This window comes from Hypanus sabinus, chromosome 2, assembly GCF_030144855.1.
Source record: "Hypanus sabinus isolate sHypSab1 chromosome 2, sHypSab1.hap1, whole genome shotgun sequence".
In the NCBI taxonomy this organism is placed as follows: domain Eukaryota; kingdom Metazoa; phylum Chordata; class Chondrichthyes; order Myliobatiformes; family Dasyatidae; genus Hypanus; species Hypanus sabinus.
This window is the reverse complement of record NC_082707.1, coordinates 57,355,958-57,372,983: the sequence shown is the minus strand read 5'-3', so window position 1 is coordinate 57,372,983 and position 17,026 is coordinate 57,355,958. Positions and strand designations below refer to the sequence as shown.

General features: G+C 41.6%; 1 protein-coding gene across 5 annotated transcripts in view; it reads right to left on the bottom strand.

The window, feature by feature from the left end:
- Positions 1–15,566, bottom strand: part of golim4a (golgi integral membrane protein 4a) — a 105,973-nt gene extending 90,407 nt beyond the window's left edge. For 3 of the 5 annotated variants that reach the window (XR_009507294.1, XM_059946639.1, XM_059946656.1), the window contains exon 1: positions 14,949–15,566. Coding sequence is in view for 4 of the 5 variants with exons in the window: in XM_059946639.1 (XP_059802622.1) it covers positions 14,949–15,135 (187 nt within the window). In the remaining variant the exon portion in view is untranslated. The remainder of the gene's footprint in view (positions 1–14,948) is intronic. The other 2 variants (XM_059946647.1, XM_059946667.1) reach the window with 1 other exon arrangement.
- Between the last annotated feature and the right edge of the window lie 1,460 nt (positions 15,567–17,026).

The following is a 17,026-nucleotide window of genomic DNA, read 5'->3' as shown; positions in this document are numbered from 1 at the left end:
ATTAGCAACTACTGAATTTCAGAATCAGGTTTATTATCATTGGCATGTGAAGTGAAATTTGTTAATTTAGCAGCAGCAGTTCAGTGCAATACATAATCTAGCAGAGAGACAAAAATAATAATAGTAAATAAACAAGTAAATCAATTATGTATATTGAATAGATTATTAAAAATGTGCAAAAATAGAAATGCTGTATATCTAAAAAGTGAGGTAGTGTCCAAAGCTTCAATGTCCATTTAGGAATCAGATGGCAGAGGGGAAGAAGCTGTTCCTGAATCGCTGAGTGTGTGCCTTCAGGCTTCTGTACCTCCTACCTGATGGTAACAGTGAGAAAAGGGCATGCCCTGGGTGCTGGAGGTCTTTAATAACGGATGCTGCCTGTCTGAGACACCGCTCCCTAAAGATGTCCTGGGTACTTTGTAGGCTAGTACCCAAGATGGAGCTGACTAGATTTACAACCTTCTGCAGCTTCTTTCGGTCCTGTGCAGTAGCCCCTCCTAACCAGACAGTGATGCAGCCTGTCAGAATGCTCACCACGGTATAACCGTCAAAATTTTTGAGTGTATTTGTTGACATGCCAAATCACTTCAAACTCCTAATAAAGTATAGCCTCTGTCTTGCTTTCTTCATGACTACATCAATATGCTAGACCAGGTTAGATCCTCAGAGATCTTGAAACCCAGGAACTTGAAGCTGCTCACTCTCTCCACTTCTGATTCCTCTGAGGATTGGTATGCGTTCCTTCATCTTACCCTTCCTGAAGTCCACAATCAGCTCTTTCGTCTTACTGATGGTGACAGCCAGGTTGTTGCTGCGGCATCATTCCACTAGTTGACATACCTCACTCCTGTACGCCCTCTCGTCACCACCTGAGATTCTACCAACAATGGTTGTATCGTCAGCAAATTTGTACATGGTACTTGAGCTATGCCTAGCCACACAGTCATGTGTATACAGAGAGTAGAGCAGTGGGCTAAGCACACACCCAAGGTGCACCAGTGTTGATTGTCAGCGACGAGGATATGTTATCACCAATCCGCACAGTTTGTGGTCTTTTCTTTAGGAAGTCAAGGATCCAATTGCAGAGGAAGGTACAGATGCCCAGGTTCTGCAACTTCTCAATCAGGATTGTGGGAATGATGGTATTAAATGCTAAGCTATAGTCGATGAACAGCATCCTGACTTAGGTGTTTGTATCGTCTAGGTCATATATGTCAAACTCAAGGCCCGCAGGCCAAATCCGGCCCGCAGTGGAATTATCTTTGGCTCGCGAGATAATATCTAATTACTATTAAAGCTGGCCCCAGTAATCGAAGCGCCTATGGTGTATGATATGGCTAATGCTGAGTTTATTCAGGTACCAGGTTTTCAGGGTTTTTAGTGTTTATTCGGTTTCCCTGGTTTATTTCCTGAATATCATTAATGAATAAATTTTTTTTCTATTAGAGCTGGCCCGCCGGTATATTGCATGCACCACTAATACTACAAATCCCATAATGCACTGCCAATGCATTGCTAGCGCTTGCCTTACTCTCTCATCAGCATCCTTATGGCGCTAGTCACGTGTGGTCAACTTTCAGCTATCCCTCACCCCAAAAATGGCTGAACGAAAGGTGGACTTTGAAAACAGGGGTTTTCAAGGCAGGTGGGAGGCAGAGTATATGTTCGCAGATATAAAGGGCAAACCTGTTTGTCTTGTGTGCGGAGACGGTGTGGCTGTAATTAAAGAATATAACGTAAGACGACACTATGAAACGAAACACCACGACAAATACAAGCATCTGGACAAGAAACAGAAGCCCGCGATGTGTGGTCAAAAGAGTGGATTGGTGGGCAGGATCCGGGAGAAAATGCGGGAGGAAAACGGTGCAGGTGAGCCGACAGCTTATCACTGCATCATACACCAGGAATCGTTGTGTGGCAAAGCCTTGAAAATGGAACATATAATGAGCACCATAACACGAGCAGTTAACTCCATAAGGGCCAAAGGTTTAAATCACCGCGAGTTCAAGCGTTTCTGGAGGAGTTGGGTTCAGAATATAATGATTTGCCCTATCACACAGAGGTGCGATGGTTAAGCCAAGGAAAAGTGCTGAAAAGATGTTTCGAGTTGCGTGAGGAGATCTGTCATTTCATGGAAAGCAAAGGGAAAGACACAACAGAGCTCCGGGATAAAAAGTTGCTTTGTGAAATGGCGTTTCTGTGTGACATCATGAGCCATCTCAATGCGCTCAACCTGCAGCTTCAGGGGCAGGGTCGTGTGATCACAGACATGTACGCTGCAGTGAGGGCTTTTAAAACCAAGCTGCGCCTGTGGGAGACGCAGATGCAGCAAGAAAACTTGAGCCATTTTCAGTGTTGCCAAACTATGAAAAAGCAGGTTTCTACCGCAGTGTTCCCATGTGCAAAGTTTGCTGAAAAACTTAGCATACTTGGTGCCAACTTCACACGGCGATTTGCCGACTTTGAAGCCCAAAAAAGCAGGTTTGAACTGCTCAGTAATCCATTTGCAGCTGACGTGGAAAGCGCACCAACCAACAAACAAATGGAGCTGATTGAACTCCAATGTAGTGACACACTCAAGGCAAAGTATGACTCGGTGGGCGCTGCAGTTTCTACGTTTCGTTCCCGACACAATGCCCCAGCTGCGTACCCAAGCTGCTCAAATGCTCTCTATGTTTGGCAGCACATATCTGTGTGAACAACTGTTCTCTTTGATGAAGATAAACAAAACATCACACAGGAGTCGTCTTTCTGATGAACACCTTCACTCAATTCTGAGGATTTCCTCAGCTCAGAGCCTGACTCCAAACATTGATGAACTTGCATCCAAGATGAGATGCCAAGTATCTGGCTTAGACTAGTGTGAATCACAGAGTGTTGGCCTGTGGAAAAATGTTTTCATTAGAAATTACTCCGAAAAAGCTGCAGATAAAGCCATAAGAAATAAATGCAACTGTTTTTTATTTATTTAATGGTCAATGTTGTTTTTGTAGGCAATAACCTAAGCTTTGTTAGTTCCAGGTTAATATGTGTAATAAATTCATTTCAATAAGTTTTGCAATAAACGCTGAACCAGTCCAGCCCTCGACTTGTACCAATTTTTAAATTTTGGCCCACTGTGTATTTGAGTTTGACACCCCTGCGTTAGGTCTACATTTGTGTTTGCTAATGCTTGATTTCAAACAGTTTATTAATGGAAAAGGTATGGCTCCCAAAACAATCTTAGCAGAAATAGCATCGTTTCTTTCTCGTTGCTTACTTTCTTGTAATCTACGTCTGTAAGTTAATACCGATCATAAAAAGAATGCTTGCTAGGCAATCTGCTTCATAAAAAACGAAATTTGTAAAGTGAAACAATTTTAGATATAGCAGAGACTGAGACACATGAGAGCAGGTTGAAAAAATGAAGGCAACGAAAGCTGTGGGAGCATGTGCGCGTGCACAACTGATCCGGCCCGCATGAAGTCGCATTTTTCTCAATCTGGCCCTTGACCTAAAATGAGTTTGACACCCCTGGTCTAGGTGGTCTAAAGCTGTGTGTTGGGCCATTGAGACATCTGCCATTGACTTATTGTGGCGATAGGCAAATTGCAATGGGTCCAGGTCCTTGCTGAGGCAGGAGTTCAGTCTAGTCATAACCAGCCTCTCAAAGCACTTCATCACTGTCAATTTGAGTACTACCGGGCGATAGTCATTAAGGCAGCCCATATTATTCTTCTCAGGGACTGGGTAGGCAATTTCCTCCATCTGTAGACAATTTCTCTTACTGTGACTGTGACCTGACTTTGTGTATCTTTTTTATAGGGCAAGGCACCTCTACAACCCACACATCTAGTCTCATCTCATTGATTGGAATACCTGTCTCCAAATAGCTTTCTCAGAAGGCAACACACACAAAATGCTTGTGGAACACAGCAGGCCAGGCAGCATCTATAGGGAGAAGCGCTGTTGACGTTTCGGGCCGAGACCCTTCGTCAGGTCTAACTGAAAGGAAAGATAGTAAGAGAATTGAAAGTAGGAGGGGAGGGGGAAATGCGAAATGATAGGAGAAGACCGGAGGGGGTGGGGTGAAGCTGAGAGCCAGAAAGATGATTGGCAAAAGGAATACAGAGCTAGTGAAGGGAAAGGATCATGGGACGGGAGGCCGAGGGAGAAAGAAATGGGGAGGGGAGCACCAGAGGGGGATGGAGAACAGGCAGAGTGATGGGCAGAAAGAGAAAAAAAAATATCAAGGATGGGGTAAGAAGGGGGGGAGGGGCATTCACGGAAGTTAGAGAAGTCAATGTTCATGCCATCAGGTTGGAGGCTACCCAGCTAGTATATAAGGTGTTGTTCCTCCAACCTGAGTTCATGATCTATGTGTCCCATGATCCTTTCCCTTCTCTAGCTCTGTATCCCTTTTGCCAATCACCTTTCTGGTTCTCAGCTTCACCCCACTCCCTCCGGTCTTCTCCTATCATTTTGCATTTCCTCCTCCCCCTCCTACTTTCAAATCTCTTACTATCTTTCCTTTCAGTTAGTCCTGACGAAAGGTCATGGCCCAAAACGTCAACTGTACTTCCTATAGATGTTGCCTGGCCTGCTGTGTTCCACCAGCAATTTGTGTGTGTTGTTTGAATTTCCAGCATCTGCAGATTTCCTCGTTTTTGCCATTTCTTAGAAGGCGTTGCCCCGGAGGTTCACATACTTCTTTGAACCTAGACTGTTCTTGTTTAACTGGTGTACTCAGTATTGTTGAGAAGAAATACAGTTCTTTGTGCGTTATTAGGTCAGGCAGATTGTGTTTGTTATTATTATGACAGATGAAGATCAGACCACATTTTATGAATAATTAATGCAGAAAACCAGGTAATTGCAAAGGATTGACAAACTTTTTCTTGCCACAGTATATAACTATTGCAATCATGGATTTTATATGCACAGATTGCAGGAATCAGGTCTACAATTTCTTTCAAACCTGTAAACAGTGGCCTGGGTCTGAATGTCGGCGACTGTTCCCAAGGTTTCTCTGAGGGAAATGGTTAATAAACAGCTGTACAAACAGACATTTCTGCCAACTTGACAACTCTCCTGTTCTCTTGTCATACCCTTGTTTTAGCTCATGTATCCAAAGCCTTATTATACAGATTCAGAACCAACTTCAGAACAATTACAGCAATTAGTGAAGAATCACATTCCACTACCTTTCAAGGAAATGATTACATGATCTAGAATACAATGCACCAACAATTTTGCTACTTAATTTATATTTTCCTTATTGTAGATGCAGATTGTAAATTAGGATCTACATTTTATAGGACACTGGAGTTACATTTGTCCATTAATTGAACAGTAAGAATGCCTTGAGAAGGTTTATGACACTTCCAGCAAATTACCACCACAATAATTCTTTTTGACTGCCACAATAAGAGTTATTGTCATCACTCCTATGCATGGTAAGTCAATGAAAACTCTTGCAGACGTGTGCAATATTCAGAGCACAGTAATTTCTTTCAGAGACAATCAGCATCTCTTAAGTTGCTTCTAATTTTAAATGCCAATAAATATACAAATGGTGCTTACGAATGTCAGCAAGGCATCATTTCACTATGATACCGAATTTTGATTTTAATACAAGAAGTCCACAATTCCAGGATAAATAACATTCATGAAAAATCACTACAATGATTATGCTTAATCTACCTTTGTTGTGGCTTAATGCCACTGGATGTACAACTCTTTGTGGATCCACACCTGCAGTCCCCCCCACCCCCCAAAACATTATTTGACTCAAGCTGCCATATTATCCTGAGGCAGTTAGGATAATAACTGGATAATATTATTACCCTAATCAACCCCTACCATCAATCTTTGCGTTTAATAACTACAAAGAATCTTAAAGACATCAGTTTTTAAAAAACTATCATTCCAGTGCCTTCACAATAAAAACAACCAAGACTGTAATACCTATTCATTAAGCTAACACCCAAAATCCATACATCCATACAACAGCAACTTTTTGATGGCATGATGATTGTTAATGGAACTTGTGTTAATAGGACTGTACTGCCACACAAGTGTTAGCTGATGAGTCATCAGACAAAAAAGACCTATGCGGAAGTATGGCTATTTCTGACAAATACCTAACCTAAAGATTAATAGCCATTTAATTATTTACCATAATACTGCTTTACCACCATTTTTTTTAAATAAATCAACAAATGAATAGTCTACTGGCTGATAAAAGTTGTAACAAAATTTTGATCACTAAGTTTAAAACAGAAAAATATTAAAACCAAAGATGATTTGCTAAATCTGACAGTCTTCAGTGATGTTTGATATAATGAAATAATGAAAATCTGAAGCAATTTTTAAACAAAAAAGGCATTTCAGTAGTTACAAAAATCTCTGTTAATAAGATCACAGACAAATACTGTATTGTACATAAGCAGAGAGGCTACAGAAGGACTAAGACAGGTTAGGATCATAGGCAAAAATGTGGCAGATGGAATGTATGGCCATGAACTTTGGTAGAAGAAATAAAAGCATAGACTACTTTCTAACTGGAGAGAAAATTCAAAAATCTGAGGTGCAAAGGGACTTGGAAGTCCTCATGCAGGATTCTCTAAAGGTTAATTTGCAGGTTGAGTCAGTGATGAGGAAGGCAAATGCAATATAAGCATTCATTTCAAGAGGACTACAATATAAAAGCAAGGATGTAATGTTGAGGCTTTATAAGGCACTGGTGAGGCCTCACTTGGAGTATTGTGAGCAGTTTTGGGCCCACTATCTAAGAAAGTATGTGCTGACATTGGAGAGGGTTCAAAGGAAGTTCATGAAAATGATTCTGGGATTGAAAGGTGTATCGTATGAGGAGCATTTGATGGCTCTGGGCCGGTACTCACTGGAATTCAGAAGAATGAGGGGGAGCTCTCATTGAAACCTATCCTAAGTTAAAAGGCTTACAATATGGAGAGTGGATATGGAGAGGATGCTTCTCACTGTGAGGGTGTCTAAGACCAGAGGACACAGCCTCAGAATAGAGGGATATCCATTTAGAACAGAGATGAGGAGGAATTTTGTTAACCAGAGAGAGATGAATCCGTGGAATTCGTTGGCACAGGTGGCTGGGGAGGCCATGTCACTGGGTATACTTAAGGCAGTAGTAAGTACCTTCTTAATTAATCAGAACATGAAAGGATACAAGGAGAAGGCAGGAGATTGGGGCTAAGAGGGAAAAGGATCAGCCATGATAAAATGGTGGAGCAGTTGAAGGACCAAATGGCCTAATTCTGCTCCTATATCTTATGATCTTATGGCCCTATAAATACTTGTACAGTATAATCCAATATCCACATTGTTTTTGCAATGTTTTTAAAGGCAGGTAAACACATCAGGCCTCAAAATATGCTGACATAATGAGAACAGCTCAGGGTACGATGAAGATTTATGCCCTTATATAGAGTCAGAATGATGGCAGTGAAAAATAAAACATTATCCTGTAGGCAGCACACACACAATGCTGGAGAAACTCAGCAGGCCAGGCAGCTTCTATGCAAACAGTACAGTCGACATCTCGGGGCGAGACCCTTCATGAGAACTCATTCTGTTATGTTCCGAAATGTCGAGTGTGTTGCTTGAATTTCCAGATAGTCTCTTGTTTGTGATTATTCTGTAGACCTAAGGTAACCTCAAATATTGGGTGGTGAGATAGACAGTCCATGTGCTGATCTGGGGGGATATTGTTGATATGAACTGACAGTCTACTTTAATGACAGAAATCACACACACACACATACTCACTATATATATATCGTCAAAGACCTTTTATCAGAACCAGTCAATCATCAACCAGAGATGTTGACTGTTTTTCCCTTCATGGAATCGGCTTTACCTGCTGAGTATCTTTCCTTTTAATTTCAGATATACAATGTCTGCAGTGCTTTGTTTTCAGAAATGTTCTCAGACTGAGAAGTACAGATCTGCATTGCCAGAGCAGAATCCAAAAGGTAGTATGGCATTTACAAACTTTAACAAATAGTACTTGTTTATTACTGAGGAAATGAAGGAACTAAACCAGGCGTAACAAAATCATGATATCCGCTTGCCCCCCCCCCCCCCCCCCACCAACCAAAGGGAAATGGAGATTGCTTTTCTATACTGCAATTGGGCAGATTGTTAAACCACCTGGGTTAACCTGATGCTTTGGAACAGAAGAGTTCATTCATAAACCAGACAGGTTGCAGAAAGCCCATCCCAAATTAAAAATAAAAACTGAAAATCTGAAATGAAAGCAAATCTGGAAAGACTCAGCAGTTCAAGCAAGATTTGTGGAAAGAGAAGCAGCTAATGTTTCAGAAGTTTCATCAGGTTCTTTGGCTCATTTGAAAGCCATTCTGTTACTTAGTCAAAGAGCACAGAAACAGACTCTACAGCTCATCCAGCTTATGCCAAAATGTTATTCTACTTCATCCCATCGACAGGGACCTGGACCATTGCTCTCCTAACCACTCCCATCCATGCACCTATCCAATCATCTCTTAAATTTTCAATAAAACTCATACCCACCACTTCTGCTGGCAGCTCGTTCCACACTCTCACCATCTCCGAGTGAAGATCCTCAAGTTCCCCTTAAGAATCTCACTTTTAACCCTAAACTTAGATCCCAAGGTCTAGTTTCACCCAACCTCAGTGGGTTTGCATTTCCCCTATTGATATTCCACCTAATTTTGTATGCCTCTATCAGATCTCCCTTCGTTGTCCCAAGCCCTCGGGAATAAAGTCTTAACCTATTCATATACAGTATACACACAGTACTGTGCAAAAATCTTAGGCACATGTAAAAAACATTTCTGTAAAGTGAAGATGCTTTCAAAAATACTGTAAAGTTTCTAAATATCAAAAAGTTTACTATAAAGAACAATAAACAGTTAAAAAAAAACTAAATCAAATCACTATCAAGACCATTTGCCTTTAAAACTACATCAGTTCTCACAGGTACACTGTCATGCAGTTTTATAAGAAAATCGGCTTGCTAAGTTGTTCCAAGCATCTTGACGAACTTGGTTCTGCAGACCTCCACGATTCTTGGCCGTGTGCTTGGGGTCATTGTCCTGCTGAAATTGGGACCGATCAGATGCCTCCTTGATGGTATTGCATGATGGATGAAAACCTGCTTGTACTTCTTAACGTTGTGGATTCCATTAATTCCAATCAGATCACCAAATCCATTTGTAGAAATGCAGCCCCAAACCGGAAGGGGACCTCTGCCGTTATTCACTGTTGGCTGAGGTCATTCATCCATGTAGCATTTCCAGCTCTTCTGCAAATGAACTGCCAAACTGCCTGTTTGAGCAAAACGTCAAATTTTGACCAGTCCAGAGCACTTGCTGCCATTGTTCTGCACCCCAATCCTTGTGTTTCTGTGCAGAGCTGAGTCCCTTGTCTTTGTTTCCACTTCAAAGGAATGGCTTTTTGACAGCAATGAAGACCAGTTCTGACTTCTCCGGACTGTAAAGGGGCGCACTTGGGTTCCTGTGGTTTCTGTGAGTTCACAGCTGATAACAGCACTGGACTTCTTCTGATTTAGGAGTGTCAATCTGATGTATCTTGTCTGCTGCACTCAGTTTCTGTGGCTGACCACTGCATTTCTGGTCCTCAAGCTTGGACAGCAAATCTTGAAACTTCTGACTGCTGTGAAATTTCTGCTTGCAAGAATCCTTGCTGATGAAAGATAACCACTCTGTGTTTTGTTGCTATGCTCACTCTTGCCATGGTTCAGGAAGTGATGACTTAAAGGTAAAAATCCTCACCTTTTAGTTTGACTGTCCTATGCCAGTTTGATTCCTTCTACACCAATTTCTGCTTTACTTCATTTAACTCATTATATTATTAATCATTAGTATCTTGTTTGATAGCTTTATTTCATCATGCTCTGGGCTATTCAAAGTAATCAAGTTCTTATTTGAAAAGTGGTCTTTTACTTAATATGGTACTTTTTAATGAAATACAAAAAAAATTCTCTATAACATTTAATTTTTGTGGAAAAAGAAGGTTTGGAAATCTAACCTTTGTTCCTTTTTGCTAACGCACTGTGCTCAGTACCCTGATTTATGAAGGCTACTGTTCCAAAGTTCTCTTTACAACCCTGTCTAGCTGTAATACCACTTTCAAGACATTTGGATCTGTATTTCCAGATCCTTTTGTTCTACCACATTCCTCAGTGCCCTTCTATTCACTACATGGGTCTTACCCTGTTCTGTCCTCCCAAAGTGCAATACCTCCCACTTGTCTGAATTAAATTCCATCTGCAGTTTTCAGCATATTTTTCCAGCTGGTCCAGATTCCACCACAAGCTTTGATAGCCACCAACCTTGATGTCATCCACAAATTTTCAAACAAGTTTACCATTTATCACCCAAACCGTTGATATAAATGACAAACAACAACTGACCCAGCACCAACCCTTTGGCATATCATTAGTCACAGGGTTTGACAAGAGTGGATTGGGATATTGTATATTATTTTCTGATAAGTTGATACTTGGTAAGTGGGAAGTCTTCAAACATGAAATTTTGAGAGTACAGAGTTTGTGTGTTCTTGTTAGAATAAAAGGCAAGGCTAACAGGTTTAGTGAACCTTGGTTTTCAAAGGATATTGAGACCCTAGTAAAGAGGAAGAAGAAAGGAGTGTGTAGCAGATAAAGGAAGCAAGATACAAATGAGGAAGAAGTATAATAATAAAAAGGTTAACAAAGAGCTATAAAAAGTTAAATAGGATACCAAGAAATAATTTAAATAAAAGTAGACAAGTGTATTGTAGAAGGGCTAGTGATGCATTGTAATTATAGTATGTAATAGTTTGTAGGTACCAAAGAAACTCAAGCAATTTGATCTGCTGTGTGCTTAGAGGACGACACAGTGGCACATGTAGCAGATCTGCTGCCTTGCACCTCCGGTAAACCAAATACAATCCTGACCTCCAGTGCTATCGATTTAGAACTTGCACATTCTTCCTATGACCACATGGGTTTTCCCAGCTGTTCCACTTTCCCCATACGCTCAATTCACCACTGTGAATTACTGTATCTTTGTGCAGTGAGTGGCTCACAGGAATGTGGCACAAGAAGGGGTTAGAGTGGGATTGGGATAAATAGGTGCTTGATGGTCAGTGCTGACTCAGTGTGCTGAACAGCCTGATTCCATGAAGTATGAGTATGACACTGTAAGCAGGAACTTCAACTCGGAGTCGATAAGCTGAAGTCCACTTTTCACACTGCATCAGAGCAGTCACCTTTATATTTATTTCTGAAGGCAACCATGCTCCTGAGAGTTTTTAAATTGCCCAGGACAAGAAAGACAAGTTTACAGAAATGGGGACTCTGAAGGTGGTGTTGACAGAACATCAGGCCAGGAGACTTCCAACATACAAGGCTGCTCCAAACTGCACAGCGAGGTAAAACATACTGATCACTGCACAGGGGAAGAGGGGGATATTTAAGAGACCACAGTAAAAGAGGAGAAGACAATGTAGGCAAGGAGGAAGGGGGTGTGTCACAGAGTAGACAGATGCTGTTCTCTGTGGTCCCTGAGGCCTTATTGGTAATTTTGTACCAAACTTAAGTTTGAATCCATAGGATTAGAACAAAACTGAGTGGGAAGACAAAGATCTAATTGCTGTGATCCACACAGGAACTAATGAAAAGGTAGAACTGAGAAAGAGGTGCTCAGAACAATTCCCCCAAGTACTTCCCTGAAGTCCATTCTGTCTCACGTACCCATTCACATACCATCCCACCTCACAACAAAATTCTCCCTTCAGCCATCTGCATGAGTGCTGATTTACAGCACCTAATTGAATTGAATTTTATTACTTACATCCTTCAAATACATGAGGAGTAAAATTCTTTTCATTACATCTCCATCTAAATGTGCAATGTGCAATTTATAGTAATTTATAATAAGTAGTATGTACAATAGGACAGTCAATATAATATAGAAATATAATTGTATCAGCATGAACAAATTAATCTGACGGCCTGGTGGAAGAAGCTGTCCCGGAGCCTGTTGGTCAGTCCTGGCTTTTATGCTGTGGTACCATTTCCCAGATGGTAGCAGCTGCAACAGTTTGTGGTCGGGATGACTCGGGTCCCCAATGATCCTTCGAGACCTTTTTACACACCTGTCTTTGTAAATGTCCTGAATAGTGGGAAGTTTGCATCCTCAGCTACACTGGGCTGTCCACACCACTCTCTGCAGAGTCCTGTGTCTGAGGGAAGTACAGTTCCCAAACCAGGCAGTGATGCAGCCAGTCAGGATGCTCTCAACTGTGCCCCTGTAGAAAATGACCAACTAACACATCTTTGGTATGTGGAAGAAAACCAGAGCACGGATGGGGGAGGCATATGTGAACTCCGCACAGGTAGCACTGGAGATCAGGAGGAAGCAATGTCACTAGAGTAGTTGTTTTACCAGAATTACAATGCACTCCGATTCAGTTCCTATAGAAGATCGTCTTTCTCTTAAATTGTCTTAGGGATGTGAACATGCCTACACTTACAGTCCATTGCCTAGAAGGATGGTGACAAACCCCACAGAAGTTGGTGGTCAAGATCCTAACTGACTGGTACTTGAGACCTAACAGTGATGGAGGAACCGGGAGTGGAAGATGTAAGTCATGCTAATCTGTGCCAAATACAGATGACTAGGAACAGCTAGCTTCCATCCATAAAATATTGAACCAGTTGGGATGTTTGGATGATCCTCTAAGTTCACTGTCAGCTTTTTGCTACCACAATAATTCCATGCTTAAAAATTAAATTCAGGTTTGAAACTAACATCATAGGATTTCAAGTTAGGTCTCAGAATGGCTAGGAAAGAAACATACCCTTTACACTAGTGTCCGGTCATCTAGTGCACCCTGCTTTTCAGAAAAAGGCAATTGATTGATGATTTCTACTTAATGTAGCTATTTTTAGAGTGTTAAATACCTGTTAAGACTTAGAACATATCAATTCAGACGACAGAATGGAATTGATCCGTGCCTTTTGTGTTTTGGCAAAATATCAATGGAAACTGGACAACCTGCATATTAGAGCTTTAACTTGGTTTTGAGATTGCCTGTCTCCCTTCCCCTTGGTTTCCCTAATTCTTGTGGCCCTTTCACCCTTTCTCTTCCCCACCCCCAAACCTTATGACCTTTCCATTATTACGCTCTGGTTCCCAGCTCCTTCGCTTTATCCTGTGGTCTACTGTCCCCTCCTATCAGATTTATTCTTCATCAGTCCAGTGTCTCTTACATCTATCACCTCCCAGTTTCTCACATCATTCCTCTTTCCCTCCCCCATCCATCTACCTTCCCACTCTCACCTGGCACCTTTTATTCTGGCTTCTGCCTCCTCCGTTTTTCCCCAGTACTGAGGAGCAATCTTAGCCTGAAACACAAACTGTTTATTTCCCTGCACAGATGCTGCCTGATCCACTGAGTTCTTCCAGCATTTTGATTGTGTAACTCAAGATTTCCAGCATCTGTGGAATTTTCTGTCTCCCCCAAATTTTCAGTTGTATTTCAGCTTTCCAGCTTCTGCAACAAGTTGGCGGGATAGTGAATTGTTCTAAGGAATGTTAGCAGACTTCAAGAGGTTGGTGAAATACACAAGTAGTTTGTAGTGAAGGTAACTGGTGCCCCTAAATGTGGGGTGTACAGTTTGATGACAGGAAGCAAGATACATTATAGGGCTACAAGAACAGAGTATCAGAGTGAGCTTCATTGAAAGTGGTAGGATAGGTCAACAAACAAATGGGATCCTGGGCTTTACAAATGGACGCATGGAGTACAAGAGCAAGGAAGTCGAAATGAAATTTTATAAAACGCTGACTTAGACAAGAACAAGCAAATAAGCAGCCGACCAGGCCAGCGGGCTCCTCAAGCCCGCCCAGCACTCAGTCTGATCATATCTGAACAATTGGTCTCATGTCACTGGAGTCAACTCAATTCCTCAGACCATATCTGTGTGCCACAATTTAGCACTGAAATAAAGGCTATCCAGAAGATGCAGAGTTTCCCTAAAGCGATTTCATGGATGAGAGAGAGCATTTAATTGTGCAGATAGAATGGAGGAGCTGAGATTGATGTCTTGTGATCCGGAGGAGGATTTACAGAGGACATAAAAAAAGTTATTAAAATCATAAAGTGTAAAGAAGGCTTGGATAACGAGTTATTTCCATCTGTGGAGTTGTTAGGAATTAGTGGACATTGTATGAAGTGATTGGCAAAATAAAACTAGCATGCAGAAAAACTTGCTTCAGAACGAGCAACTAGGATCGGGAGCTGCACTGGTGACAGGCTGAAACCTCAATCCCCAAACACAGCCCTCTTCCACGTCTGTACAAGAGCGTCTAACCGCGCGGTTTTACTCTCTAGGTACTACTGAGAACAGAAAAATGATGTGAATAGGTGGTTGGGGGGGGGGGGGCGTGAATAGAGTGTTCCAACAATTGTGGGTGCTGTTCCTGGCTTCGATCACATTTCCTTGCACAGCCGATGTTTATTCTGGAAATTCAGCCTCGGCAAACTGCCTCCAGGCTTTCTATTATGTTGCTTTTACTACTCATTCGGACTTGAATCCGCACAAAGCAGGGGCTGTGGGCTCAATAGGTATACAATACAAATGAATCGCCCGGAAAGGAAACGGCTCCACTCTACAGGACTGTTAGAGAAGTGTTGGGAAGCCGAGGAACGGTCGCCGCAGTCAGACCTTCCCAGCACCCGGGGCGAAGCGTGGCTGCGCCAATCCTGTTTTTCATAGATAAAAAACAGACTTCCTGGAATTTACCAGCGCCATATCTTTTTATTTACTAACCTGAAATAAAATCGACACGATTAAGAAATAAGGCGCTATACTGCAAGTCTGGGCATCTGGAGACATCATAGCAGACGCGAAAGACGCTGGAGCTGGAAGAGTTTACCTTGCAATTGTGCGGATAAAGCCTCCTGGTGCTGCTGGTACTTTAACGACAGATTCTCCGCCTTCTTTAACTGATTGTGCATTTCATAATATAGTAAGAGACCATAGAGAAACCCAAAAACTATTGTAAGGAAGAACAAAGTTTGAAAAATCTTTTTCTGTCTCCTGGAACACATGCTATTCCCCATTTTTCCTTTCTCGTTTTTCTCCAAAACGAGCACTTTTGGAAGAGTTCCGGGGGGCTTCCCCGCAAACACACACGCACACAATCCAGTTCACAGTTTATTTTCAATGACAGAGAATGTTAGGGCTCAGTAATCAGATGTTGAGAGGCATTCCTGTAACTTTAGCTCTTTCCTGACGCTGAGAATCCGTCCCAGTTTACAAGTGGCAAAGCCCAACAAAAAGAGTCTCTGATCCAATTTTGGCAATGAAGAGGTTGTTGGAAATCGTGCACGACTTGGTATTTCTTCGGGTTCCAGCAAAACGCTGCTTTCATAACCAAAACTATCATTCGCGTTTTATTCTGCACGGCAGAAAAAGTTGCAGGGCCTTTTCCAATCTCCCCTCTTACGTGTCACTTCAACTCCGCTACAGCTGCACATCGGACAGGAAATCCCACCCCATCCCACGGCGATTGGTCGCATTCCCACTCTTCCACTTATTATTGGCGGATTCCTGAGCCCAGCTCTTTCTCTGAGTAGGAGGTGAGTAACTGAGAGTGTCTCGGAATGTAACTGTTACACTACACTTGGAGACGCTCCATTCACAGTAGGGAGAGGATGATCGAACAACAGGATCCCCCGAAGGTAAAAGCCTTCACTGGCAGTTTCCATTTGGCCCTGATGATTCTTTAGTTAAGGGCTGCCAAGTATCGGAGCAAAAACTCAGTTTACGAAATCATAGGGTGACTGGATGACGAGTCGTCTTTCTAAAGAGTGTTAAAGATTACCAAACGGGACTGTTGCAAGCAATGCCCGAGAGTGGAAGGTGTACTTGCCGCAAAGTGTTCTCTAATGCCGAAGAAAACAAAGGCTTGCCTTCCACCAATACGGCATCTTTCGTGTTAAGAAAGACTGTCTATGTCTCCTTTTCTGTCCATTTCAGAATTAATGACAAAGATAGAAAGGCCTCAAGTAAACCCACGTTACACACGCCCCTCATTCCTGCCGTTTCAAATTGAAATATTGGTTTCAAGATCCATTAGTGCTTCCTTAGCAATCTGACTTTGAAAATGAGGATATGATGATGCAGCATTTAACTATCTTTTAGGGAAAAAAAAACATGTTCAGAAGGAAAGTGCATTTTTATGTATGGTGGAATGTATCAGCAACATAAACTTCACTTTACTAATTTGTGGAAACAGTGACAAGGTTTTTCAATGAATTTTATATGCATGTACATTTTTTTAAGAAAGATGAACAGTAATATGAACCAACCCTTTCATGTTCTTGTTACCTTAAAATTGTTCGTGCTCATCTCTTATAAATTATACGCACTGACCGTAGTATTAAGTACAGGTACCTCCCGTACTGTACCTAATAAAGTGGCGATTGAATGTATGTTGGTAGTTTTCCGTTCTCCTCCCCAACAACTCTGATGGCCATGAGAGGATAACCTCACAGTGAATGAAAGAAGGTCAGGAGAGGGGGGTGGGAGGGAGAGAGAGAGAGAGAATGTGACTGTAGGTAATAGTAATGTAAATCACAATAATAAATACCTTGATCATCGCTACATTTCTGTTTCTGGTCTTTCATCAGTCATGTTGTACGGCAGCAATTTTGATGTTACCATTTTCTGGAATTCTGCCCAATTTCAAATATTACAGTGAGTCTTATAATAACTTTGACATGCCATCATATAAAAGTCTAGAATTGGGAAAGTGAACATTTGTAGATGACACTAAAATATAAACAGGACTAGTTTGTAAGAAGACAGTTCAAGCAATTGAAGACAAGTTAAATATTTTAAATCTTTAACAAATGGGCAGATGTGTAGAAAAAGTTGTAAAAAACATGAAGATCTTAGGTTTTCTAAATGAGAATAAGCACAAAGCAAAGAAGGAACATAAAGCCTATA